General features: G+C 48.5%; 1 protein-coding gene across 1 annotated transcript; it reads left to right on the top strand.

Annotated features, from left to right (window-relative positions):
- Positions 1 to 10,995: 10,995 nt before the first annotated feature.
- On the top strand, positions 10,996 to 25,416 carry DRD4 (dopamine receptor D4). The gene is made up of 4 exons (XM_075047158.1): positions 10,996 to 11,359; positions 23,294 to 23,406; positions 23,802 to 24,349; positions 25,109 to 25,416. Exons 1-4 carry the CDS (start codon positions 11,084 to 11,086, stop codon positions 25,309 to 25,311), a joined length of 1,140 nt encoding a protein of 379 aa, XP_074903259.1. The 5' UTR covers positions 10,996 to 11,083; the 3' UTR covers positions 25,312 to 25,416.
- Positions 25,417 to 26,219: the final 803 nt, after the last annotated feature.

The following is a 26,219-nucleotide window of genomic DNA, read 5'->3' as shown; positions in this document are numbered from 1 at the left end:
CTCTCCTTTCTGTAATGACTGCTTTCTTCAGCTGTGTTAGTGCTGGCATTCCTCCTGCTGCCCTCCCACCATCACTCTGATACACTTTCTGTAGTGTTACGGCCTCATTCAATGCATTTCCTCTCTATATACCTAGGTACGGATGAGTTGTGAGTCACATCCTTCTCCCATTGCAGCCGAAATCTCTTCTGGCCACCCAGCCCTCCTTTGGGAGCCCCCAGTGACATTAGTGATATCTGCGGTTCTTGTATTTTTGTTCTTTGCATTTAAATCTTCATATTTTCTGTATTCATATTTTATATCTGTGTTGGTGGTGGCCAGCTTCAGCTTGCGCTCATGGTATTGACAAACATCTACAACTGAGAAAGACCATGTAGGAACAATGCAAGGAAGAAAAGAAAAGAAGTTCATTTAAAAAAAAGGCTAAACAACATATAAGGAGCTAAAAATGACTGATGTGATTTCCTTTCCTTTGGAAATAACCTCAGTGGGTATGAAATGCCCACAAGCTCTTAGGGAAACTCAGTTTGCTGTGAGAATCTAAACGGGTCTACATAAGAGGCACACAGAAGAGGTTGCAATGACGAAATCGCCCCATGATGGCAGCAGAGGGTGAATAACAGGAGAGTAAAAGCTTCTGGGGACTGGAAGAACATGAAGAACAAAAAAAAATGGGTTTTGCCTTGCAGCAACAGTGGCAGCGAGTGAAAAGGTGAAGGGGTAGAAAAGTGTGTGGCCATGCCCAGCACTGCTGCAACATAATGCAGGTGACAACCACGGGCTTGAGCTTAAATGCAGTTCCTGAGGCCACTGATGAGGAAATTCAGAACCATGCAAGGAAACTCAAAAGCTTTTGCAAGCTGAAATTTATACCTGAATAAACTGGAGTCCAAACCAAATCCCCAGTCCTTAAACAACATCTGATTCTCCTTTAACCAGAATTAACATTAAATTCTCATCAGGAGACATTATGGAAACAGGAGTGATAAACAATACTGCTTGCCAATATTAGCTGAATGGAGCTTTGTGAATTTGCGCCTTGCTTTTCCCATTCTCCATTTGTGTGAGCATTCAAAGTGGGAGTGGAGATTCCCCTTGCCTGCATCCAGCAGGCACAAAGCGTGATTAAATCATCCATTAATCACTGTAATCTAACCCATCATCTCTGTACAGCATCGTTGCAGAGAAAAGCTCCCTGTAATTGACTCTGAGAATGACAAAGGAAATTATTGCCCTCATCTGATCCCTGCTCTTTGCACAGCTGTTGTACCCGAAGCTGCAAGAAGTCAAGGCTGAACTGATCCTTGCCACCAGCTGCCAGTGACTTACCTGTTTATGGGACACAACACAATCTTTACAGGATGTATAGCAAAGTGCCACAAACAGGTAACACTAAGGAGCACTGAGGCCGTGCATCAACACTTCTTGAAGAGGGCAGAGAGAGATGTGCGAGGGCAGGAGGGAGAAGGGGTCTGTGAGCCTTGGGGCCATCCCTGAGGAGGAGGTGAGCTGCCCTGAGGACATTGACGGGTGTAAAGCCACCATGATCTTTGTGCAGTCACTTGTGCTTAGGCTTGACACCAACTGACATGCACAGTGTGGAGAGACATGTGGTGAGCTGCATTAAGTAAATCCAGTTGCCACGGGTGTAAGGGCTATTCACAGCAGCCACGCTGTTGGCTGGGGACACCCTCGTGTGTGGCAGTGAGCAAAGTTTACGAAACAGAGGGGCCATCCCAACTTCGACACTGAGGCTCTGCATTAAAGTGTACCTAAGTGCTAGTGCACCCAAGCTAACCCATCCCAACAGCCTCAAAGCTGAGAGTGGCATAGAGGAAGGTGTTTCTTCCCTTCTTTACAGTGGGAAGGAGGGGTCACCAAACCTGCAGTGTGAAATGGGGCATCTTAAAACTATGTTAAATGTATTAGCCCCCAAATTGGCTATATTTAAGAGGAGCACATGAGCCTGACCTTTTTCTATATTGGAGGAAAAGAGAAGAAACTGCATTTTGAAAAAGAGGTTTTCATCATATAGCTAGGTATCCTGGCCCCACACCACAAGAAGGGTGCAGGCAGACTCTCAAAAATCAGCACACAGAGCTTGGGGGGTCATTCTGAGTTTTGAAGGGGAGAAATTCCCATTCACACTTCAAAGAAATTGATACAGGAGATCAGAAAAGATTTTCTGGCTGGAGGAGCCGTCTGGATGCATTCAGACTGCACCTCCAGAGAGCTTTAAGAACAGGCTGGATAAATGCTGCTACAGTGTCATGGGGACATTGTTGCTCCTGCCTTGGAACAGGGAAGCCCATCCAGCCCTTGGGGTTGCTGTTTATCCAGGGCAACCCTTACAAGGTAGCATCCCTTGCCAGCTTGTCCACAGTCCAGACCCCAGCTGTATTACTGCAGCAATGCAGGATCTGCTGGGGCTGCTCTTCTTCATGGAGACACCTTGGCTGGCCAAAATGCACATCCCAAAATGCTCCTACAGCCTCTGCACTGCTCTCTTTGAGGTCCGTGGCTTTGAGATGGTTAAGTGCACAAGGGTCAAGACAGGCTGAGAAGGTTGGGGAAGGACCATTTCATCCACCACACGTCGAGGAGCCCAGGCACAGGCTGTGACCCCCTCCAATGGCGGCACCTGCCGATCGCATGGGAGTTTATTGAGGTCAGATGGTGCTAGGAACTGCATGGCTAAATCCTTCCTACGTAAAAGTAAAATACCCTTTAATCAGCTTATGGAGTGTTCAGGAACTTCTACCTCCCCCATTCTTTTTTTTCTTTCTTAATATCTATGTGTGTGAGTCCATGTGTGTAGTGGGGATTTTCTCTTGTATGTTTGCAGGTGAGCCTTTCCCATGCCAAGGAGCTGACCGTGACGCTGCTATCTACTGAGAGCAGATTGGAGTAATTTTCTTGTACCACTTCCAGGTCTGTAACAGAAAGGATCCTAATTGGAATAAGGGGATTGGAGGATTTAGCCTTCTAAATGCTCCTTTCTTGCACAGGATGATTTCAGGAGTGGTTTTAATCTTTACCACCTGATTCCATAATTTTGGCTGCAAAAGGGAAGAGTGGGATGAGAGGAAGGGGTGAGCAGGGGCAGCTGTAGGTGGGCTTGGGAGAGGAAAGGAGAAGGAAAATCACAGTCCCATATGGTCGTGGGACCTCAGAAAAACACCTACCCCATTCCCAAGCCCCAAAGTGGACTCAGTTGCTATTCCCAAACCCTGAACAGGGTAGGAAGCAATCCTTGTCTTTGAATAAACCCAGTGTCACAGAAGCATGCCAGCCCCTTGTAGTCCCTTTTAGAGGTTTGTGCTTAAAGCAATGCACGAAACAGAGGGAAAAGCCATGTTTACTCTCTTTTGCTGGCTTCCCAGTGCCTCTGTGTGTGCAAATGGGCTATATCACTCTCTATAAGGCTCACTCTGAGAGCAGAGAGTATGCACCTCTCCATGCCCAATATGACAAGATATCTGGGTTTCATTCAGGTCCCAGCCTTGGAATGGGAGAGCCCTGTCCTTGAGGCTACACATCCCTCCATGGCAGCATGTGATTCAGCAAGGGGCAAATTACTCTAAGCAAAGGAAGTGTCTGGATGTAGGATGTGCATGTCTGTCTGTCTGTCTATCTGCCTATATAGTGCTCAGCTCCTGAGCTGCTCTGGGTTTTTCTTAGATTGCCTATGCTCTCCTCTGCTTTGTTTGGCTAGGCAGCTGAGTCCAACAAGGCAGGTGGGAGATGTGTTGTGCTTTGCTGCAACATTTGCCACCTTTCTGGATTTGCACCAGTTTAAAAAGAAAGTTAAGATGCAGGGGCCAAAAGCATAAAATGCCGGATTCCTGAAAGTGTGCACACTTGCTCTGAAATCTGGAGGGATGATGCTGGACATGCTAGTTATCTCCATGCTTGGCAGCACTACCCAGGGGCAAGGACAGCAAAACCTTTGTGTTAGGAGCTCTGGGCTGTGCTAGAGCAGACCTCAGTCATTTTGATCAAAGTTGTATCTGCTTCCAGCCAAACCCTTGGGCAAAATCTGCAGTAAACCCCAGCTCTTTTGAAAGAAGAGATTAAGAAAAATATTAGGTGTTTGGCTCACACTGGAAAAAAACAAAAATCTTAAAACATTTTGCTAAGAATTGGGAAAAGGGAAAAGTACCCCACTGGTGCGTGAGTGGTACCTTGGGTGCTGGCAGAGCACCTTGGCTCTCCATGGTATGGGATGAGAGATGCTTTGGAAGCAAGCCAGAACATCTCTTAACCCCCTGCTCTGGAGCAGGGATGGGTGCTAAGGCAGAGGGTCCCCTAAGGGTACAAGTTGACCTTCCTTGAGAAGCTCTGCCTGGGGATGCTGGGGCTGAGCCAGGCTCATCCTGCAGACACTGCTCCCCTGAGCAAGCACACCTGCAGCAAGCACGAGACAGCCTTGAATTTGGAAGGGCTGCTGTGAGGCACTTCCCTCCTGCAAGCAAATCTTCCTCCCTGCTTGGGAATGGACATGGTAGAGAGAAAAAAGGGTTGTTTTTACCATGGTTGGCACTGTGACCCAGAAAAGCAAAAGCCAGACTCAGGGCAGTCTAGTTTTTACAGGAAGGGAGGAACTCTGTTTTCCCAACCTATGCATGTATCATGGATGTCTCTCTGTCACCAAGGAAGAACAAAGAGCTTTTTAAAAACCTGCAAAGACAAGCTGCTGCCCCCATCAATCACTTGCTGTTCTTTTACACCCTATGGGCCTTCCTCCAAATCTCCTTTGAGGACTGCCAAAGTGGGTGCACTCTGCCTGTCTCCAGGTAGCCTCCATAGTGTGGCATGCATGGATGAGACAACGCATACCACTGCACAAACATGACAGACAGTCCAGGACTGGCCATCCTTGCCCTCGCAGCCTGGCATTGCTCTTTGCCCAGCTGGAAGCTACCTTGTACCTTGACACAGAGGAGCTCCAAGTGCCGCCTCTCACCAGCAGAGCTGTGTGCTAATGCTCCCCATGCATCTGGCCTTATCACAGCTCTAATTGGCATCAGCATCCGTAATCTTAGCCTCCAGCTGTTTGCTGTGTCTGAGGAAGAGAAGAAAGCACTTCAGGGAATTAATTTTAATTATAAGGACGACATGGTCTGTGTCCTGGCTTGCAGGCAGGCTTGGCCAGCTGTTCCAGGTGTGCAGTGCCAGCAATGAGGACAGTAACTCCTGACAGCTACACAGCTGCTTGGGCTTCATTTCGGCTGCATCCCTTTTTGGACTTTGTCAGGGACCTGAAAGGACATCCCTTCCAGGAGAACAACAACAGGCTTTGTGAAGATGAGGGTGGAAGGATGTGCATTTATAGGTGCTTGCTGCTCACAGGCATGCCTTTCCCTGCCTGTGTTGCCTTGCACTTCTCCTCCTCCCCAGGAGGTTTTTCTTAACAAGTGGCTCTAATAAGCTCACTGGTGTTTTAAAACCAGTAGGGGCTCTTGAAGTATATTAATTTGATCTGCCCTATGACACAAACCCTTTTATTTCACCAGGTTATCCCTGCATGAGATCAATTATGCGGCTTAGTCTGAAACCTGGCATCCACAAAAACATCTAGTTTTGACTCTAAGATAACAGAGACAGAAAATCCAGCCATTTTCTCTGTAGTTTTATCCCCACAGCTAATCACCATTAAAAATGCATGAGTTTTTACATCTTACGTGGATTTATCATAACTTGCCAGAATGTTAAATGTCAAAAGATCTATTCAGTGTGACATAAATCCCTGCAGCTTCTTGGAGGGGGACTCGGAGAGTCTGGAAAGCCAAAAGAGATGTGCCATCCTTGTGCCTCTCTTGCAAAGGTTAACCTGAAAGGCAGGATGCTGCGTCTGCCTCCTTTCTTGGAAATGCATTACAGGCAGATTGTAAAGGAGGACGGCTTTGCTGCTCAGGTGATACTTTCACAGAGAATTGCTCAGCTAAATATGTCAAATAAAAGGAACAGGATTGGCCTTAAAAGCTCTTTATTTTCCTCCCTTTGTTCTGAACCTGAAGATAGCCCCAGTGATCTGTTGCCCAGCTATCAGGGTACTATTCAACAGTTGAGTTTAGGTGTATCTGTGCTGAAACTTTGGCAGGTAGTTTTGCTCTCCTTCTCTATTTAAAAATTCAGTGCCTCAAGTGTGAAGAACTACAGCGATAAAAGTTCCTTGTCTTTTGGGAGACTCTGACAGATATCTCACTTTGCGACCTTCCTGATCCTTTGAACTGGCTCTCAATCAAATCCTCCATTAACTTATCCTGGGGGGTCTCTGGGGGACTCCTCCAGGCTCCTTGGCTGGCTGTTGTGCACCAGCTCCACTGCAGCCCCTTTCAGCAAGCAAAGCCTTGCTGAAAACCAACCGCACTGCTCCTTTTCCTGAGTTTCTTTTAAAAACACCCCCCAAAACACACTGAAAAGGCAGATCTCCCACTGCTTTGTTGGCTTGCATAAGAAATGGGTGCTTTCCCGGTGCTGCCATGAGCTGGTCTCTGGCAGCTGAGGAGTTTGTAGGTGGCTGGAGGGCAGTGACAGTGACATTGCGCTCGCTAGCAAAGTCTTTCTATGCCACAGGCTGCGGTCGCAGATGCATGGCACAGAAGGAAAGGCGGAGGTCCTAAGAGGTACTGGGTACCAGAGCCTCATTTCCCCGTATTTGACAAGCATTGATATGGGCTTATATAGAGACTCCATCCCTCGCATATGGACAGACATTTCTTTGATGGAGTGGCTGGGGGACCAGTCTGCCAGTCTATAAGGGGGAAACTGAGGCGTGGTCTTATGTGAGGCTGGGGTGTCCATGCTAGCAGAAGGTGCTGCTGTTCATACCTTGTCTCCTTCATAGCACCTACTTAGGACAGAATAAAACATTTTTTTTCTGACAAAAAGAGCAGCTACGGGTGGCTTTCACAGCCTCTCCTCCCACCCGCCCTGAGCCAGCAGGCTGTCACAGTGTGACAAGGGAACCAGGACACTCTGCAAGCTGCGCACCCAAGCAAAAAAGGGTTGTTCAAAAGCACTGACAGACACTTTCCAAAGGTGCTCTTAAGCATTCACTGTCCATCACTTTGACATATAACTCTTCTTGCTTTCCACGAAGGTCACCAATGACTCTGTCCTTTGTCACCTTTTTTTTTCTTGCAGTGACATGAGATGACTTCTTTGGCTATATTGATGTATTACAGACCCTCCTTCTCCTCTGCTAGGAGGACAGTTCCTCTTACCCAAGAAAGGGATTGTGTCTAATGCTTATACCTGCCAGCAGAAAAGAAGGGTGCTTTTCTGCTAGCCTTTGCTCTCCAGGATTCACTGCTCCCCTGGAGACACTGCCACACAGCAAAGCCAAATCAGTTGGCTCAGGCTAGTTGGCCAGCTAGGAGCTGGCCTAGCAGGATGTGGTTTACAACCACTGTATCTGCCAAGGGACGCACTACAGGCAGAGTGGCAGCAGGCAGACACAGAGGAGCCATGAGACTCGGCGCCAGTAAGCAAGGATTACTGTAGCCTGTGAGTTTGCAATGGAAGAGTTGTCCTAATTAGTGCTTTGCATGGCTGCTCTTTTTTGGAAGTCAAAAGCCTTATTTCACATTAGTTTAATCCATGCCAGGATTAAACTAGTTTAGGATTAAGGCACTGTTAGTCTGGAATAAGGGCTTCCACACTGAGAATTAAGAGTCATTCTGCACTAACCCACAGGGAAAATCAAGATAATTAATATAAATTAACTGTTAAAGTGGATTAGGAAAATGGCATTAATCCCTGTGGGAAGGCAGAAAGCCTGTAGTCACAATTCGATCCTGCTCTTTTTGCTGCTCAGGTAGTTTAAACATAAATAAATTAAGGGTATTCTGTCCACATAGGGTTTCAGTGCAGTTTCATTAATGCACTTCAGGGCCTCCTTTGGCTAATTTGAGTTGATTTCCTGGAGTAAAAGGGCTCTAGTAAAAGTGGTTCCGCTGTATCAGCTCCTCGCTGAGTGAAGGCTGTGACAGCAGCAAGTGTGCCAGCAGTTAGGTTTTAGGGACCAACCACCAGACCAGAAAGGCTGTGACCAGGTGATAGAAACCACTGAGTAAACTCATACTGTCAAGACATACAGGCTTAAAAAACACTGGTGGGGTAGTTTTGTGCCAGTTTACTGCACGGGATAACATATATCTTCCTTGTTTGAACTTCACAGCAGATGAGGAGCTCTTAACCTGACAGATGTGCAGCCATGCTTGTGCCCACCTGAGTCCAACACAAACTGTTCCCGAAGAAATGCAGAAATACAGGCAGAGCAGAAGGCATGTGAGTACCCACTCCAGTGCTGGTGGCTGAGAAAGCCAGATTTGGAGAAAGATCTGGTCCCATTCAGGGCAGATGGAAATGTCTCTCCTGTGCTATGTAGGACTGAGCTTGGTCTTTGCATAGTGATTTAAGTGCATGTCAAAGCTGGGTCAGCTGGAAGAGGGAGATGACTAGACAAATCCATGGGTATTGGAATCAATGTGAGGATGGCAAACCTACACTGGGGATGGGAGAGAGGGGTAATACAACTCAGCAGGTACTAAAGGGTTGGCGTTCTTGCTGGCTTTAGAAAAGACTTGGAAGCCACACCTCTGGAGGCAGTTTTTGGCAAGCTGGTTTGCCAGCAAAGTGCTTAAACCAAAGCAATTTTCTCTTACTCATGTACGAAATTGCGGAGCCTGAAGCAGCTGGGTAAAACAGACTGTGTGGATCAACTGCTGTTAATCCACTCCAGGGAAAGGATGGTACCTACATCTGACTATGTCCCCATGGCTGAAAACAGGGCTCTGGCTTTTCCATGCTGCACATGCTGAGGGTTAATCATGTCCTTTTTCAAAAAAGAGTAAGGGAATTGGGGGGAACAGTGGCAGGGGGTTGGAGAGAGGATTTCTTCCAGAAGTCTCTTAATAGATTAGATGAAATTCTGATAGCCGGAGCCTATAAACAGCTCTGAGAAGCTTCTTGTCTTATAAAAAGCTGCCAATAATGTAATTTCCCCCCTCCCTGTAGTGTAAATGACCCTTTCCTGCTATGCCTTATCTTCCCCCTGCCTTCCATAAACACCAGGCTGATCTGAATGGTTAGGTGGCCTTTAACATCTGATCTGAGCTTTGGTAGCACAGCTGGAAAGATGCCCACTGAGTCTGGATCAGGTCCCACATCTTCCAAGCCATCTGGGCTAGAAATAGGGGGGTCACAGCTCCCCTGTCCTTCCCGAGCCTCAGGCTCCATCTCTGCTAGACTGCACCGAGCTCATTTCCATCTGTGCAGAGGTGAATGCAGTGACCATTTTGAATTCTTACTCTGTGCTCTAAGATGCTCGCAGCCTTTCCTGTCCTGGTGGTATCTTCAAATTTAATTAGTGGACTCTCTGGATTTTCACTCAGGTCAATTATGTAAACACTAAATATTACCAGATTCTGCACAGCTCTTGGAATACAATTTTCCAGTTAGTCACCCAAACTGTAATATTTTCACCTAGTCTTTCCTTTTACATTGCTTAAGAGAATGCCATGTGAGACTGCAGCCAGAGCTAAAGTCAAGATACATGATATTTACTATTTATCCCCATATCTACAAGTGCTCCTAGGTCTAGCACAGAAATGAACAAGCTCTGTTGCTTTCTAGGCATTGGAGCAACTCAGATTGCTCTTTAGTGCCCTGATTTTTTGTCTCTCTCCATTTAAAAATAGGCAGTGTTTGCCATTTTCTGGACTTCTGGAGACTTCACAGTCCTTCAGATGCTCTTGGAGATCAAAGATAACGACACCGATTTCTCTAATTACTGTTCATGTTACTGCTTTGAGTCTCCTGGGGAATATACCTTAGGTCAAGCTGACTTAAAACAACCTTTTACTCTAAACGCTTGCTGACCTGTTGGGTTTTTTCCCTATTAGTGAGGGTCCAGCCAAGACCCAAGAGTCCTTTGGTCTACCACAACATTTGCAATACAGTGCTTGTGGGGCCAGTGCCTCTGCTGTTTCCAAGTCAGGTACGTGTGGTCAGGCTCATGCCAAGGAAGACATTACGTCCAACGTATAGAAATCTCACTGTAGGAGACCCAGTTCTTGGTTTTTATCTTCCGCCTATGCCACTTTTGCAATAGGAGTCACTCAATGGCCCAGTATGTGCCATGCAAAAAAGTCAAGCAAATCATAAGCCCAAATAAAAGAATAAAACATAAAACCAAAGGGGAAAAAAACCTCAAACAAGCCAACCCTAAAACATTTCACTGCAAAGTCTTTTGGTTTTATGGTCGGTTTCAGCTTTGAAATAAATGTTGTGCTGTTTCTTTACCACTCACAGAGCGACTGACCGCTGCTTCGGGGCGGAATACCAACCGACTGCTGCTGTACCTGGAGGAGGGTGGTTCCTCAAAGAAGAAATGTTAGCTGTGTCAGTGCACACTTGTTCTCTTCCTCCTGCTCAAGAGGCAACGTGAAGCCTAATCCTGGGAGAAGGAGACTCCGCCGCCGGAGGTGGAGGCTGGGGTAAGTCAGGCAGTGAAGGGCAAGGCGTTAATCCCCGGCTTCTTTTCGGTAAAGCCCCGGGCGGACAGCACTCGCCTCGGCCAGTGGAAGACAAGCAGGGCTTGGTCCCACGAAGAGCATCCCCCAAGGCGGAGCCGAGGGCGGGGGGGGGGGGGGCTCCTCCAGGGCTGGACGACCCTCCACGACGCGACCCTCCTCACCTGCGGACCGGGAGCGGCTGAGGGTCCCCCGCGGCGGCAGCTCCCCCGGGGCTCATCGGGGACACGGCGACGGGACACGGCGACGGGACACCGGGAGCCTGTCCCCCCCCCCGCCGCCGCCGCCGCCGCCCCCCCGTAAGCCGCTTGGTGACCCAGTTGGAGCGGCGGGGGCCGGAGCCGGGTGGGGGCTGCCTCCCGGCGGGCGGGCGGCGGAGACTCCTCCCCGCCGCGCGGAAAGTTTGGGGCCGGTCGGCCCGCCGCCGGAGGCTCGCCGCGGGGGCTGAGCGCGGCCGGCGGCGGCGGCGGCGGGAACCGAACCGGGCACCCGCGGCGAGGGAGCTCCCATGAGCCGGGCTGCCCGGGCAGCGGCGCGGCGCTATGGGGAACGGCAGCACCGGGGCCGCTCCGTGCAACGGCACCGCCCTGTCACCGCCGCCACCGCCGCCACCGGCGCCGGCGGGCGGCCACAACATCGCCGCCCTGGTGCTGGGCATCGTCCTCATCCTGCTCATCGTGGGCGGCAACGGGCTGGTGTGTCTCAGCGTCTGCACGGAGCGGGCGCTGAAGACCACCACCAACTACTTCATCGTCAGCCTCGCCGTCGCCGACCTGCTGCTCGCCCTCCTCGTCCTGCCCCTCTACGTCTACTCCGAGGTGAGGCTGCCCGGGGTGGGAGGGCGGGGGGCTGCGGGGGCACCGGTGGGACTGGGGGTTGTGGCTTTTGTGCCCGGGGATCCCGAAAGTTACAGGGCTGCGGGGTGGGATCGGCAGGAGAGCAGGTACCGAGGGATAAAGCCCCTCTCCGCCTTTGTTCCCCACCTCCATCTCTCCGGTTCGGGAGTGCCACCGCCGCTGTCCAGCCCGCGGGGACAGCCCCTGCCCTCCTTGCTCCGTCCCCCCGTTCTGCTCCAGGGATGCTTGCGCCGCTTTCGAACCACGGCGGCTTTTCTCTCCGAGTCTCCCGTGGCATCGCTGGCTGCCTGCAGCGCAAAACCACTGCAGGACTACGAGTAATAGTAGCGGCAGCCTGTTTAGAGCAAGTTTGTGGGCTCACACGTCGTCCTCCCGGGCGATTACCGAGCTGCAAATGCACCGAGTGGAGATGCACCGGGGTGTGAGCCCCGGGCCGGGCCAGCAGCTCTGGGCAGCCCTTGCGTTGCACTCTTCCCAGGTTGCCACCAGCAAGTGGTTATAGGAAGGGATAGAGAGCTCCTGTGCTGTGCTCTGTCTGGCGTAAGGGGAGCAGGTTTTGGTGATAAGGGAGATCTTTAGCCAGGAAACGGGTTTCCGTGTCGAGTTGAGTAGAGGAAGCTGTCTTTTTAGGGAGCTAGATAGGATTTGGTCACCCTACATCAAAGTGGCTATTGTCGGCTTTCTTCAGGACTCCTCCTGGCAGGTTCTCTGGTTCCTATAGAGCTGACCCTGTGTGCATTGGTGGTCATGGACAGCCTCCTTGAGGGGCTTTGGGTCAGGTTTTCTGTTCACCTCCGAAACCGGTTTACCTCCAATAGACTGTGACAGCGGAGGGAAAGAAAAACAGGAGCTCCTGAGGTTGAGTGCTTTTGCATCCCTCGCTCTGCCTGTCTGTAACAGGGAGATAAATGTCTACTGCCAGAGGATTGATAATGCTTTGTGATTGCAGGGGGGATTTGTTGGACTGGGGTGAGGAGGCTCATTAGAGCCTGCCCGTTAGTACCAGCCAGTGGCTCTTTCCCCGCTCAAGTGGGTGAAAGCACCCACAGTTGTTTTGCACCTGTCCTTGCGATAGCTGGTGGTGTGGAAGAAAGAGGAGGCCTCTTCTTTCCAGATGTGGGGAGAGCCAGCACGGAACTTTGTGCACAGTGAGCAGCCCCAGCAAGCTGTAGTCTGGGGACTGGGGGTGGGGGGGTATGTGTGTGTCAGACAAACCTTGCGTTTTCTGGTAGCCACATGATTTGTAACATGGCAGCTTAAGTGCTTCCTCAGGGAGCAAAAGGGGATGTCCCCATGAGTGAGACCAAATGGTGTTCCCATCCTTGAAGGCTAACACAAGAGCATACCAGCAGTGTTCAGGCCTTAGCATCTCCCCTTCTTTCCCATGCCAGGGCTGCTGCTCAGCACCTGACTGGAATGGGTCTATACTTTCTTAAGCAAGGCAGGCTGCAGATTAGGGCTTAGGATGCTTTTAGCCTCTCTACCTCGTCCTAGGATTTTGCAGGACATTGTGACCTCTCTGGAGAGAGAGGTATTCTGGAGGGACAGGTTCATCTGGGGACCCATAGAAGAACCAGTGAAGAACAGAAGCATTAGATTCCCCTCTCTCTTTCCACTGCACTGACAGGAGCCCTCCCACCCCCATGCTGTTTGGGTTTGGTGGTTTTGTTTTCCCCTTGTTAACTCACTTTTGGTGGTTAGAAAGCCTCTGTCTTCATCATTCTTCCCAGCTACTTTTTGCTAGTTGGGATTCCCTTTTTTTCCTTGCTCTTTCTGTCATCTCTCCATGCCTCCAGTTCCTGATTCTGTGTGCAGACACACACATCACCAGTGTGGTTTCCTCTAGCCTGCAGGCTTGTGTTTTGCTGGTATATGTAAAATGTGGGTTAACATAGTCTGGGGAACCTCTGAAAATGCTTCCAATTGGGCATGAATATTGTGGGGCTTTCCTTGGGTACCACAGACATCCCACAAATTCTGGATGCTCAGGCAATGGGTGTTCAGCCCTGTGTGAGCTTTAAAAACCTGGGCCGTCCAGCCTGTGCCTTGGCTATGACAATACTTTGTGTGTTCACTTCCATAGCTGTTCATAAACATCAGTTATGTGGTGTAATTCTTCCATGTCTCTGCACTCAGGATGTTAAACAACAGGGAATGAAGGTGGCGTATGACAGAATTGTCTTTCCCTCCAACTTCTGCAGCTCCTGCAACAAGGCAGGCTTTCAGAGGCGTAAGAGACCCTGTAAAAAGAGCACGCACCAGGATCTGCACTTCTCCCACTCAGTGGTCACGCACAGTGGGTGTGGGAAGTACTGTACAGGTATGGAAAGAAAGGCAGCTCTGTGCAGCAATCACAGCCTCCTTGAGCAGGCAATGCGATTTTGAAATGTCGGGCAGCTGAGGCTGTTGTCTGTGTTGAAGCAGTACCCATTTCATGCCTGGAAGTTTCTCTGTGGGCTCAGAGCTCATAGTGCTCATGTTCATTTTTAATAATCTATATGTTGGTGCCGGATTTGCAGCTCATTTTGTTCTGAAATATGCTAAGGAGAAGTATGAGTAGCCATTGAGTCAGTGCCAGGGGACAGAATTTTTGTGTTGTTTTTGTTTTTTTCTTGGAGGCAAAAGTGAAAACTGTAGATCAGAATCAGACACTTGGACAGGGGGTGCAGAGTATAGTGATTGCTGATTTTAAAACTAGCTTGATTTCAGCTTGGCACTCTGTACCATTTAATTTAGCCACTGAAAACGTGGCATGGACAGTCCTGAGTGTTCAGTTCAACCTTTATTCTTGGTGTGGTTCTTTTTGTTTGTTTGGGTTGTTTTAACTTTAGTACAGCTCCTGACAGAGTAAAGGTGAACTTTGAGGGCTTATTGGAAAACTTGAAAACTGTCTGAGAAGGTGGTTTTTTGCTTTTTGTTTAGCAGGAACAGAACAATAAACTGACCACTTCCTCAATTCAGCAGTAGAAGCTTGTGCTTTTTTCCTGTGAGATGGCTTCTTGTGTTAGGTTTTTTGAAACATCCATGCCAGTCAGGGCTTTAGAAGACAGGTGGAGGGATTTAAACTTTCGAGGTGACATCTGACATTCCCACAAAACAATAGATCTCCCACAAGCTTCAGTGGGGATAGGATTCCTTCCTGTGAGATGTGGATTATCCTTTGCTGCTGTTCACAGAAGCCTGAGCACAGTGGGAGAGGCCTTGATCTTGACTGTTATTTCTAGTTGTTAAGAAAGTTTATTCTGATGTGTTAGCAGCATCTGTTGAGACATACTCTCCTTTTATACTTCTGAAAGAGCCAGCATAATTTTTTGTCGCAGCTAAACTCAATCCATGGTGAGGATTCAGAGGTCTTGGCTGTAAGAAGCCAAATTGTGTGTTAATTCTCTCTAGAAGTCCCTTGTTTGTACCTGCGGGCTTGGAGGATTGCTGAAAGCAGGTTCTAGACAAGGGAGAAATTGGCGTGTGCGGTCACAACTGTTTCATTTCTGTACCATTTCATAATCACTGCAGTCTTGACTGGAACTGGAACTGGAGCTTGGCAGAAGGGCAGGGAAATGGGGCCATCTAATGGAAACCTTCTCCAGTCCTGTCCTCGCATGTGCAGCTTATGGGAGAAGCACCACGGTGGTGTGGTGGCTTTCTGATGGTGAGCAGGAGTGCTGTCTATTACTCCTGGCCAGTTGTGGTCCTGTTGCATTAGGCTCCCTCAACACATATAAAAATGCACTGTCTGTGGCTGAGAGAACTTTTTTCGGAAAGAGGCCAGTGGTGTAGGAAATCAGTATCTCCCACTGAACTGAAGCTGTGTGGCTTTCTCCAGGCGTGCAGGAAAGCCTGTAGACCTCTTCTCCCCGCAGACCAGCCTTCTCTCTGAGAGATGAACGTTTTCCCTCAATTCCTGCCCTGTCCTAAATCTTTGTCTCTTGTGTTCACTGTGCATTGTTGGGAGTTCTTCAGGGTCTATTTCTTTCCTCATTAATTTGTCCTGTCAAATTTACCTACCTTAGTAGCTCAAGTTAACGCTTGGGGCCTTAATGAGAAAAAGTGTTAAAACCGATCTTATGAAGCTGGTCTTCCATAAATCCAAATGTTGCTGTCATGTGTCAGTTCTGATTCTCCACAACCTGATGTAACCAAGAAGCACCCTATGGATGGGAAGGGAAGAAACATCAGCTTTCCACTGGCTTAAAGCATCTATTTCCAAACTGAACAGCTCCTGAGACTGTGGATGTGAAGTGAATTCCTGACAGGGCAGTGTTTACAGCCAGTTTCTCTTTTGCAGAAATATACCATCTTTAAAGAAAAACAGGTGAACTTCCATACCCTGATAATTCCTCATTCTGTTTGGAGTGCTGGTTTGGATGGAGGTGGATTAGTGCTGTTTGCCATTTTTCTTGTTAGCTACTACACAGGGGTGACTGAGCCAATGTGCAGGTATCGGTATGTACACAGGCAATCACATGCCAAATCAATGTGGTGATGCAGATGTGCCCAGTGCTTTCCACTGAACTTACTCAAACATAGAACAAAGATATGTTCTAGTGTTTGCCAGTTGTTAATTACCACGCAGCAGGCTGCCCCGATATGCAGAAGGCACTTATCTTCCAACTTGCTCAGAAATCTCAGGTATTAGCACTATGACATGGAAAGGTAAAAATCCATGGGGAAGGTAGACTGCTCTTCTGCAGTGGCCTTGTCTTTCTGATGAGTGTGAAGCGCTTTCCTAGCAATCCAGTGCCAGTAAAGCAAGGATAATGGGAAGCAAGGGGGAAGAAGGTGGCCTGGGGCACTCCCAGGGGTCCACAGTAATTCTCCAGGGGCAAAGCCCTGCTTTTGTGTGAAGAGAGGCCAGGAGAAGATACCAGTCTGCCTGGAGCATTGATAGCACTGGAGTTATCCCCTGAGACAGTGAGGACACAAAAGGAAGCAGAGCTACAAGGTGCTGTGGAGGTACTGCAGAATATCATCAGGCTCTGAGTGGCTTTGCCCACTAGAAATCTGCAGGGAGGGGGATGCATGGCTACAAAGGCTTGTCTTTGTGTGTAACTGTTTCCTCTGCCCAAAGGCTCTGTGACAATGGCAGGAGCCACAGCAGCAGTTTATATAGTCCTCATTAACTGGAGGCATTCCCAGCAATTAGGGCAGGTGCCAGGCTGAGCAACTTCCACTCTTACACTCCGCTGTAGAGCATACCACTTACCTGCCTTGCTCTGCAAACTGTTCCTCTGATCAGCTCTCTCCTTAATCCGCACTGAGTGCCTGAGCTGTGAAAGGGGTCTGATCCAGGAAGCTGTTGGCAGGAGCCATGTAAGGCATGGTTATGTAAACATCTTTGCCACTAAGATCTGTGTAATTGATTACGAAAAAGAAGAAACAGTTTTAGCAGATCTGCATGTTTACCCGGCTCCTTCTACAGATCAGGGCAGATGAGTCTTTCCAAGCAGGCACTCTGCCTCGCAGATCCTCAGAGTGATAGAGCAGCCAGTACTAATTACAGAAGCTGTTTTCTTGGTGGGGATGATGCTGTTCTGCATAAACTTTCAGGGTGTCAGTGTACCACTGGTACAGAAATATCTCTTTTTTTGCAGCATGTCATGTGCCTGTGATGCAGCTCTTCTGAAGAGAGACCAGACCTCTACCCTCCAAATTTTCTATGGTTCTCTGTGAATGCATGTCATCCTTTTTGCAGAAGCATTTGAGATTAGTCTTTCCTGGAATCTTACAGCTTTCGTGGAAATAGATGTTCTTCTAGGCCTGACTGATGTCTGAGCCACACAGTCTCTGCACAAAACACTGGGGAGGTGATACAGGCCAGCAATTATAAACCAGTGCTAACAATTTTATTTTCAGTGACCAAAAATGGGGGGGAGGTGTCTTTGAATTTTAGGCCCTCATAATGTTTCAGGTGGATGACCAGACTTGCTTGTTGTTTTTGAAAAACCTTGACCTCAATGATTTAAGTCGAGAAAGGACATTAGAGCGGATGTGAGGCCACTTTTGTCTTGTGTCCCACTCCCTCTCCTTCCTCTCCCCTTGCAGGTTGCGTTTTGTCTTCTGGAGAATGTAGCAGTCGTCAAGGCTCATAAAAAAAGGCCCAGGGTCAGCTTCTTGTGGGCATTTGGACAATTCTTTGACTCTGATGCTGGACTTTGCCCACTTGCAAGGATTATTACTCTTCTGATTGGTGCCATAGCCTTCTCGGCAGGCCTGGGCTCTTAGGATTAGCACTTCCAGTCTCCATGCTATGTGCTTGAGCCGTGGCTTCACTGAGGGCAGGCAGGCACTTGTTTGGAAATTCAGCTAGGCATCTCCTCATGCAGTTGCACACTGCTGTTGCCTGGGGAACTTACTTCAGATGCCATCACCACCAAAAACCGAAGGATCACTTTGTGCACTCTGCTTTTTAGTGAGCCTGTTTGCAGGGCTGGCAAGAGAGGCAGGTATGAAGCTGCCGTGTGGTGCCATACAGAAGCATGTGGCAGGACTGAGACAGGAGATGTTATAGGAAATAAGACTAAAACCTTTGGCCCTGTCCTGCCTCATGCCCTCAGAAGCACTGGCGGTGTAAGAGGTCTTCTGGCATCAAGCTTGCTTGCAAGAAGGCAGATTTTTTCTTATAAATAGGCTGTGCTTAGGAATAGGGACATCAAAATGATGTATTCTTTGTAAGAAGCAGCTGGATTTGTTCCTCCTCTGCACATGGTGGTTGATCCAGAACCTAAGTGCCGTTTGTAGTGAGATAGATACTGGTATCTTGTAAGAGACCACAGTGGCTGCATGTGAATTTACTGGCATTGCCAACCTTGGTCAGTTAAACAAAGCAGCCAGTCTGCACCTGGAATACCACTTTGAAAGGGGTTTGACTTGTGTCCAGAGCAGTGATCATTATCCCCTTCCTATAAACATTCCTTGTCTGCCATGAAGCGTTGAGCTAAGGGCAGAGCATGACCCTTCTTGCCCATATAGTTTTCCATCTTCCTCCAAGACATGCTGGGAGAGGACTTCCCGTTGTACCATGTTTCTTGCCTGCCCACCTTAGCAAAATGTGCCAAGAACCTCTCTGATGGGTGAGTGACTTTGGATTAGAGGCATAGCTGGTTTTGCAGGGTCATGTGATTAAGTGGTACCTAATTACAGGAGGTTGCGTAAGATTAGCCCATCAAGGTACACAGTGTAAAGCTTTAGGGATCATAAACAGCTCAAGCCGCCTTTAAGAAGTGCTCCAGAGCAACTCCACTTTCATCAGCTTTTTTGCGTTCTGTGCTTTTTCAGCGCGAGGCCCCTTGGTTTTCTCCAGCGGCGCACTATCAGTTGTATTGCAGCTGAGGAGACACAGACAGCTAGTTGCGCAGCAAAACAGATGCTCTATAGGCAAGCTGTGTCCCTTAACAAAAAAAAACAAAGCTGCAAATATAACCCCACAAGCCAGCCTACCTGCTACGACTTTTTTAAGGCTGGTGACATGCTCTGCACAGCTCTGGCAAGAATATAGTCTGAGCCTTAAATGCGTGAGGATGGCCATATTAACCACCACACTCAAACCCTCCAGGCATCACTTTCCCCAAAGTCAGAGTCTTGGGGGTTGGTGGGGAAAGGGGAGGGTTTGTAGCATTTTTTGAGTGCCCAACTTTAATCTCATGGCAAAGGCTGTGTCCTCTGAAGGTGCTGCAGCCTGAGAGCTCTTGTCCTTTTCAGAATCAATTAGTGCCCCAAAATCACAAACAGGTTTTGAAAACTGTAGCCCAGAATCAAATTTTCTCTCTCATAATCTGAGCTGAACTTGTCAGGATCCCAGTGAGCTTGGCGAAAATTTGAGTTTTGTTTTTTCTGATTCAGCTCCCAAATTCAGTTTGGGGTGGTTGATCTGTGCTAGAGAAAAGGCTGAATGAGGCATTCAGGTCTGAATCCAGCCCTCCCCTGGAGGTTGGGGCTACCTCTCAAGGAGATGGCTATATAAAAATAGCCAAACAGTTTCTTCAGAGTCTACTTTGGCTTTACAGCTCCACTAATCATAATCCTGTGCATGACATCATTACTGCCCGATATTAATCCTTGCAGAGCTGCCTGCCCCCTGTTCCTGGCAGGAGTTTCTGCACCTGTCCAGTGTTACGTGGAGAGCGTTACCCATGTGGCTCCATTTTGTGTGCTGGGATGAATAAAACCAAAACCTGTTGTTTAGCATCTATACACGAACAAATCTATACCCATTTCCTGAATTGTGCATGAGGTCAGCAAAGCTAGACTGTATGAGCATGGGCCGATGCTTGCTATAAGGTTTGCTTTGGAGAGAGATGGGAGAGCAGCTGTGGAACTGCCTGGCTCACCCCTGAAGTACCCTGGCTGTGTGCCTCAGTGAGCGGTGCTGCTCAGGGCCGGCCCGGCACGGCTGCACCGCTCCCGCAGCGCAGGCATCTCCTGGAAAGATGTGCCTCCAGTTTGTTCTCCAGCCTCAGTCGTCTTACCTGTGTGCAAGTGTTGGGAGGTGACACCTGCTTCCGTGGGTGGCTTGCTTTTGCGTTACTTTTGAGTAAACTAAAGCCCTTTTCCCTACTCCTCCTGTTTTAGAACCAAATACAGCAACAGTCTAATTATTTCTCTTCTTGGCTTCACCCCATCACTCCTCACTTTGCACTGGCACACAGGTTGAGCTCCTCTCCCCACCCTTGGCACCCCCTCTGCTGTCCCCAGGCCAGGTGCCAGGCATTTTGCTCCCTCTCCTAAGATGCTGAACTGCCTTTTTTGGCTCCCCACTCTCATTTCTTAACAACTGCCTCCCCAGGTGGGTCAATATTTTCCTGGTACTAAAGCACTTGTTACGGACCCAATGCAGGAAGGCAGTGGTGGGGGTTGGGGTCCTCAGTTTGGCAGCCGTGTGTCTGTCGGGGGGACAAGCGCAGCCCCCCCCACCCCGACTGCTGGGCAGGCTGAGGGATTCCCGGGCTGGGCTGAGCAGCTCAGCCACTTCTCTCTGTCGATGAGCAGTTTCATATATATGTATGGTATCTGGTTTGTAAATATAACGATAGATTATGTATGGTTTATGTATTTTACTACATATTGCCATAATACAGGATATATAATATAGACATTATTTACAGATGTTCTATATTATAGTGTTATCTATTAATGCACTGTGTAAGACATAATATTACTATATTGATAAATGCTATGTATAGCAATGTATTACACATATATAAAATAGAAAAAAGTCCCTGGGACTCACGTATATTTATTAAAAACAATTTTTATATAGCACATTATATAGAGATAAAAATATATAGTAAATTATATATATTATGTGATACACATGTTATAGTAGTATTAATTATATATAATATATATTTTATAGAATAGTAAGAGTATATAGAGAATATATATAGTGTTTGATATTTTGCAAAGTCCCAGAGGCATTTTATATTTATGTTTGTTTGTATATAATCTAATAACAAATATAATTTTAAATATGTTTTAGAAATATACATATCTTACGTATATAGCATTTGTTATATAGAAATATATGGATAAATTATATATAATGTATAAAATTATATCCATTGCATTATATATAATATAATATAATATATAAAACATTTAAAAGCCTCTATATATGCACAATATGTATAAACATGTTTAGTATATTATACATCTTCTATTACAGCAATATATAATATATAGCTTATTAGTATATATGTATACTATATATAATTTTATACATGTGTGTATTCTATATAATATATTCTATATACTATATATAGATATAAAGAATATATATCTGTGTATGTATGTATATATTCTGTATATATGGGGCTTTTTGCAAAGGGACTGAACTATCCGGATGTGCTCTGACCCTACCTGGCAGTAATTAGGTCACATCAGCATGGACATTAAATCTCCACGAAGCAGTGCTGGGGCGTTGGGTGAGGCTGGTGCAAACAGCGCTGCGGGGAGGGGACAGGACAGGACACAGCGGCCGTGAGCTGAGGGGCTTCTGGCCCCAGGCAGAGGCAGTCCTGAGAGCCAGTGGTGGTTTTTGCAACAGCTTCAGCTCCTTAAATTCTGCCATAGGCCTGTTCAGAGGGTGACCACAAGCTTCTGTGTTAATGTGAGTATGAAAGGAGTATGCCGCCAGCTGAGAAATGACTCAGCTGAAAACCAGAGAGTCTCAAGGTGCCTGTAGTGAAGGTGTGAGTAGCCTTTTGTGAATCCCCGACTCGCAGCCCCTGCTCTAAGGTGCTGCACCACTCTGGGAGCAGATGTGCCAGCCATGACGTGAGGACAGCTTTAGATCTGGAAGTACCTTTAGCTCCTGTTTCAGCCATGACGTGGCTGGTGCTTAGTAGGAACAGCACCATCTCAAAATACGATTTCTCAGCTTGCACATTTCTTGCTGAGCTCCTCTTATTTCTTACCAGATTGCCTCTCCCTGTTCCCTGCCAGCACTACCACTTTGTGCCCTGTTCCTCACAGAAATGGCACACAGGCCCAAGACGTCATTACAACAGACACAAGAGGCTCGGTTTGTTGTGCCTGGAACTGAGTGGTTTTTTACAAGAATTTAATTTGGCGTCAGTGCTTACAGATCACACACAGTGCTGTAGCCTTCTGAGTCGTGTGGAATGACAGAGCTTTATGAGTTTGATATGGGGGAACGAGGGAGTCTTTCTTTCTCTCAACTGCTCAACTAGGATGGAGGGGTTCAGCTTGAGCTGTGCGGGGGTTTGAGCCCCTCTTTTAGTGTCAGGGAAAAACAAAAAGGCGCCCTTTTTTATTGTACTAAAATTAGATAGACAAATTCTGTTTATGGTCTCATCCTAGGCGCAGGTGTCATGGTACAAGGAAAGGAAGCTGACATTCAGTTCATCAGTTTTGGATTCAAGAGAGTCTGGACAAGCAATTGATGCTGTGTGCTGAAGAAGGGTTTAATGAATCCCGGCTTATTTCTGTGCTCCTTGAGCTTTTCCTTCCATTCCCATTTTCCAACAGCTGGGTTCACAGCACACTGCTGAGCAAACGTTCTTGTTCCACAGACTGGTATTGATAAACCGCAAAGCCGTGGGCATTTTCTGGCTTCGATGTTTTTTCCTGGGCATTATTTGGGATGCAGTAGCATAGATTTTTTTGTTGACTGGTATCTTTTGTATAGCAGAGTCAACACTTCCAAGTAATACAAACCAATGACACACATCTGGTCACATCCTCTCGCTGGCAGCACTTCTGCTTTGCCCTGGGAGCCTGCAACTGTAGAGAGAGAACGAACAAGAGATTATGTCTGACTAGCTTGAACGTAGTCTCAAGAAGCTGGCTTTGTGCTTAGCGTGACAGAATGAAGCAGTTGTGTAACACACAGAAACTATTGACATTGTCTGCAAACAGGATGTTGGAGCAGTTTGGACATAAAAAATGGAAGAGGAGCTTTGTGCTCTGTCACTTGTTGAAGAGCCTCTCCCTGTTCCCTCAGGGACTGGCAGCTAGTGATGCTGTGCAGTGAATGCTTAGCCCTGCATTACTGGGGAGATTTTGGGTTGGTGAGTTTGATGAGTTTGGGGGTTCTGAGCCTGCTGGCTGTCACTCTGCACTAACCCAAGGCAGCAGGCTGCCCTGCGTCCATTATTCTGCCCAGCACGACTTGCTTGGCAGTGCTAATGGTCTGTGGGCTCAATTCTCCAGCCAGGCCAGAACCGTGAAGCCCTAAGCAAGCTGTGAGCTCTTGTGTGGGGATAATTCCCGTGTACCACTGCTTTGCTGGAAGGGGAGTATCGTGCCACAGGCAGGCTGCTCGACTTCAGGCTGCTTGTTTGGAGGAAAATGTGAGTGGCTGAGGCACGCAGGCACAGAGTTGTTTCGTGTCATTTTAAAGGACGTGGCATCTGCTGACCCTGGGGATCTTTTCAGTTCCAGGGAGGTGTGTGGTCCCTCAGCACGGTGCTGTGCGATGCCCTGATGACCATGGACGTGATGCTGTGCACGGCCTCCATCTTCAACCTCTGTGCTATCAGCGTGGATCGGTAAGTGCCTTCCTCCTCCTCACACCAGAGGAGGGAGCGCTGTGTCCTGGCATCAAGCTGCTTCCATAAACGCCCTTGCAAAGATCCCCTGCAGGTAGGCCAGATCCTGGTCTCCCCTAAGGAGGGCGTTCTGCCCTACCTTCCTCCCCCATCACCAGCTTTCTGTCCCATCAGCAACCCTGTGGTGGCCAAGCTGAAAGCACAGTTGTGTGGCGAGGCCAGAGCTGCCCCTTTGGGTGCTCTTTGGGGGAGACTGGTTGTAGCCCAGCCCTTGGCTATGGAAGTAAATTAATGGGGAGGATGACAGTGGCAAGCAGCTTTGGGACCACTCGCTTATGTTACCAGTGGTGACACCACCATACTAGGAGTGACTCACCTGGGGCCTGTATTGGCAGGTTTATCGCTGTTTCAATCCCACTGAACTACAACCGGCGACAAATCGACCTGCGACAGTTGATCCTTATATCTACCACCTGGATATTTGCCTTTGCTGTAGCATCCCCAGTCATATTTGGCCTCAACAACGTCCCAAACCGGGACCCCAACTTGTGTCAGCTGGAGGATGACAACTACATCGTGTACTCCTCCATCTGCTCCTTCTTCATCCCTTGCCCCGTCATGCTGGTGCTGTACTGCGCCATGTTCCAAGGACTCAAGCGTTGGGAAGAAGCCAGGAAGGCCAAGCTAAGGGGCAGCATCTACGGGGCCAACAGGAAGCTGTATCACCCCTCAACCTTTATTGAGAGAGAGCAGACCAGACTGGAGCCACAGGGGTGCAACCCTTACGCCCGCTCTGACCACCCTGGGGACTATGTGATGAACAATGGGATCCAGACTGTCTCCTACCCACACCTCAAGTACCCACACCCGGGACACAGTCGGAAGCGGGCCAAGATCAACGGCCGGGAGCGGAAGGCCATGCGGGTGCTGCCTGTCGTTGTCGGTGAGTAGCGCTCGGTGATGGTTGGGGAAGGGTGGGAAACGTGCTGCGTTGTCCTACAGCAGGGTTCAGTCTGGCAGGACTCGTTTGAACCTGGCGAAGCGAACACACGCTTCGCTGACTCCCCTGCCAGGAGCCACACAGCCCAGGCACGGGTGCTTGGGCAGCGATGAGAGCTGTCGTGCTGAGAACCGTGCTTCCTCCTTGCTGGAGGAGGTGAGGGTGAGATAAAAGCCACCTCCCTCTTGTTCCACCTCCCCAGTGCCATGTCGCTGGTCCTCCTCCCTCTCCGTCATGTGTGGACTCGTTTTAACACCCACCCTCCCCTTGTTCCTGTGGAACGGCTTGGTTCTGGCTTAAGACCTGCCGTATCCATCTCTCGTTGTGAGGACATTTATCCATTGAACATGTCAGTATGTCTTTGAGACAGAGTAGCGCCAACAAACACCACCCTTGGGAAAGAACGTATGTATGGTGTTTGTAATGCAGCCTTTTCTTCAAGGGAAACCTGTGACTCCTAATACCTTAAATGTGAAGCCAAAACAATACATAACTTAAGACTTTTCATCAACGTTTAGGATGAGAAAGATGTCCTAAATTTTTTGTCTGGGTGTAAGCCCAGCTCTACATGTCAGCCCATCTGCTCCTTTTTCCCTGAGCACTCTGAGCTGTCTCCATTCTTGTTTGGCCCAGGTTGCATTTGTTAAATTAAACCCTTTTTAACATTCACATCACTTTCTCTCTTTAATGTCCTTCTGGCAGGTGCTTTCCTCTTCTGCTGGACACCTTTTTTTGTGGTCCACATTACCAGGGCTCTCTGCAAGTCCTGCGCCATTCCCACTCAAGTCACCAGCACTGTCACTTGGCTGGGTTACGTCAACAGTGCTCTCAACCCCATCATTTATACCGTTTTCAACGCGGAGTTCAGGAACTTCTTCCGCAAAGTCTTGCACCTCTTCTGCTGAGCCCACCGGAACTGACGGGGAGAAGGAACGACCAGGCTATTTTTTGTATAGTTCATTAAAGATCTATTTCTGCCTAAGGTCTGCTGTCTTTGTTGGGGAGGAGGGAAGGAGGAGAGACAGCAGCTAGAGGATGCTGGTTCCCAGCTCTTTGTAATAAGGAGTCACAGGTGAGTACCAGTGGATACAGCTCAGATACTCTCCCTACTGGAAACTGCAGGCGTAGCCACTTTTTTAAGACTTGGTGCTTGACAAAAGTGGCAAGAGACGCCACAGGACAGCAGGGACGGTTCTCAGAACAGCTCTTGCTTTGGATTTAGGTTTGGTCTGGTTTGGGCTTCTCTCAGCTGTCAGTAAGCAAAGTTAAAACACCCCTCCTGCCCGCCACGATCCAGGGAGGCGGGAGAGCTTGGAAGCCTCCAGCTGCTCTGGCCCTGAGAGCTGCAGACAAATTCCCTGCTCTCCCTGTCTGCACAGGCTGGGGGCAATCCTCTCTGCTCCATCTCAAGCAGCGTTACTGAAGGAGGTGGCCGATGCACAGCCCTCCCTTACTGCAGCCCAGCCTGGCAACAGCCCATCTCCACCAGGTCCATGTGATTTAAACCATGAGGACAAACCAAGCGTGTGAGCGCGGAGCAAAATGGAGTGCCGCTGATGCGTGCTAGGACAGGCTGAGTGTCCCCCAGAGCTGGACTGCCTCCTTTGCCCCAGCAAAGAAGCCCCCGGGAGTGCAGAAAAGGTCAAGTGCAGTAATTCATCCCTCTTCAGCCCACTTCAGTTCAGAGGTGGCTCTGGGCAGAGCTTTAGCCTGCCACAGATTGATGAGGATTATGAATTATATTCTTATTTTGCATCATTTTACGCGCAAGCGTGGCTGTCCTGGAGCGTGCTGCCACATGCTGCTTGAGCTG

Source organism: Buteo buteo, chromosome 16 (assembly GCF_964188355.1).
Source record: "Buteo buteo chromosome 16, bButBut1.hap1.1, whole genome shotgun sequence".
NCBI lineage: Eukaryota > Metazoa > Chordata > Aves > Accipitriformes > Accipitridae > Buteo > Buteo buteo.
The sequence above is the reverse complement of the archived record's forward strand: the minus strand, read 5'-3'. Positions and strand labels throughout refer to the sequence as shown.

Bases quoted from the DNA above. Each gene is read 5' to 3' on its own strand.
- DRD4 (XM_075047158.1), top strand. From the start codon at position 11,084: ATGGGGAACGGCAGCACCGGGGCCGCTCCGTGCAACGGCACCGCCCTG. The intron at 11,360-23,293 runs GTGAGGCTGCCC...GGATCTTTTCAG, and splicing joins CCCTCTACGTCTACTCCGAG to TTCCAGGGAGGTGTGTGGTC. The intron at 23,407-23,801 runs GTAAGTGCCTTC...CTGTATTGGCAG, and splicing joins TGTGCTATCAGCGTGGATCG to GTTTATCGCTGTTTCAATCC.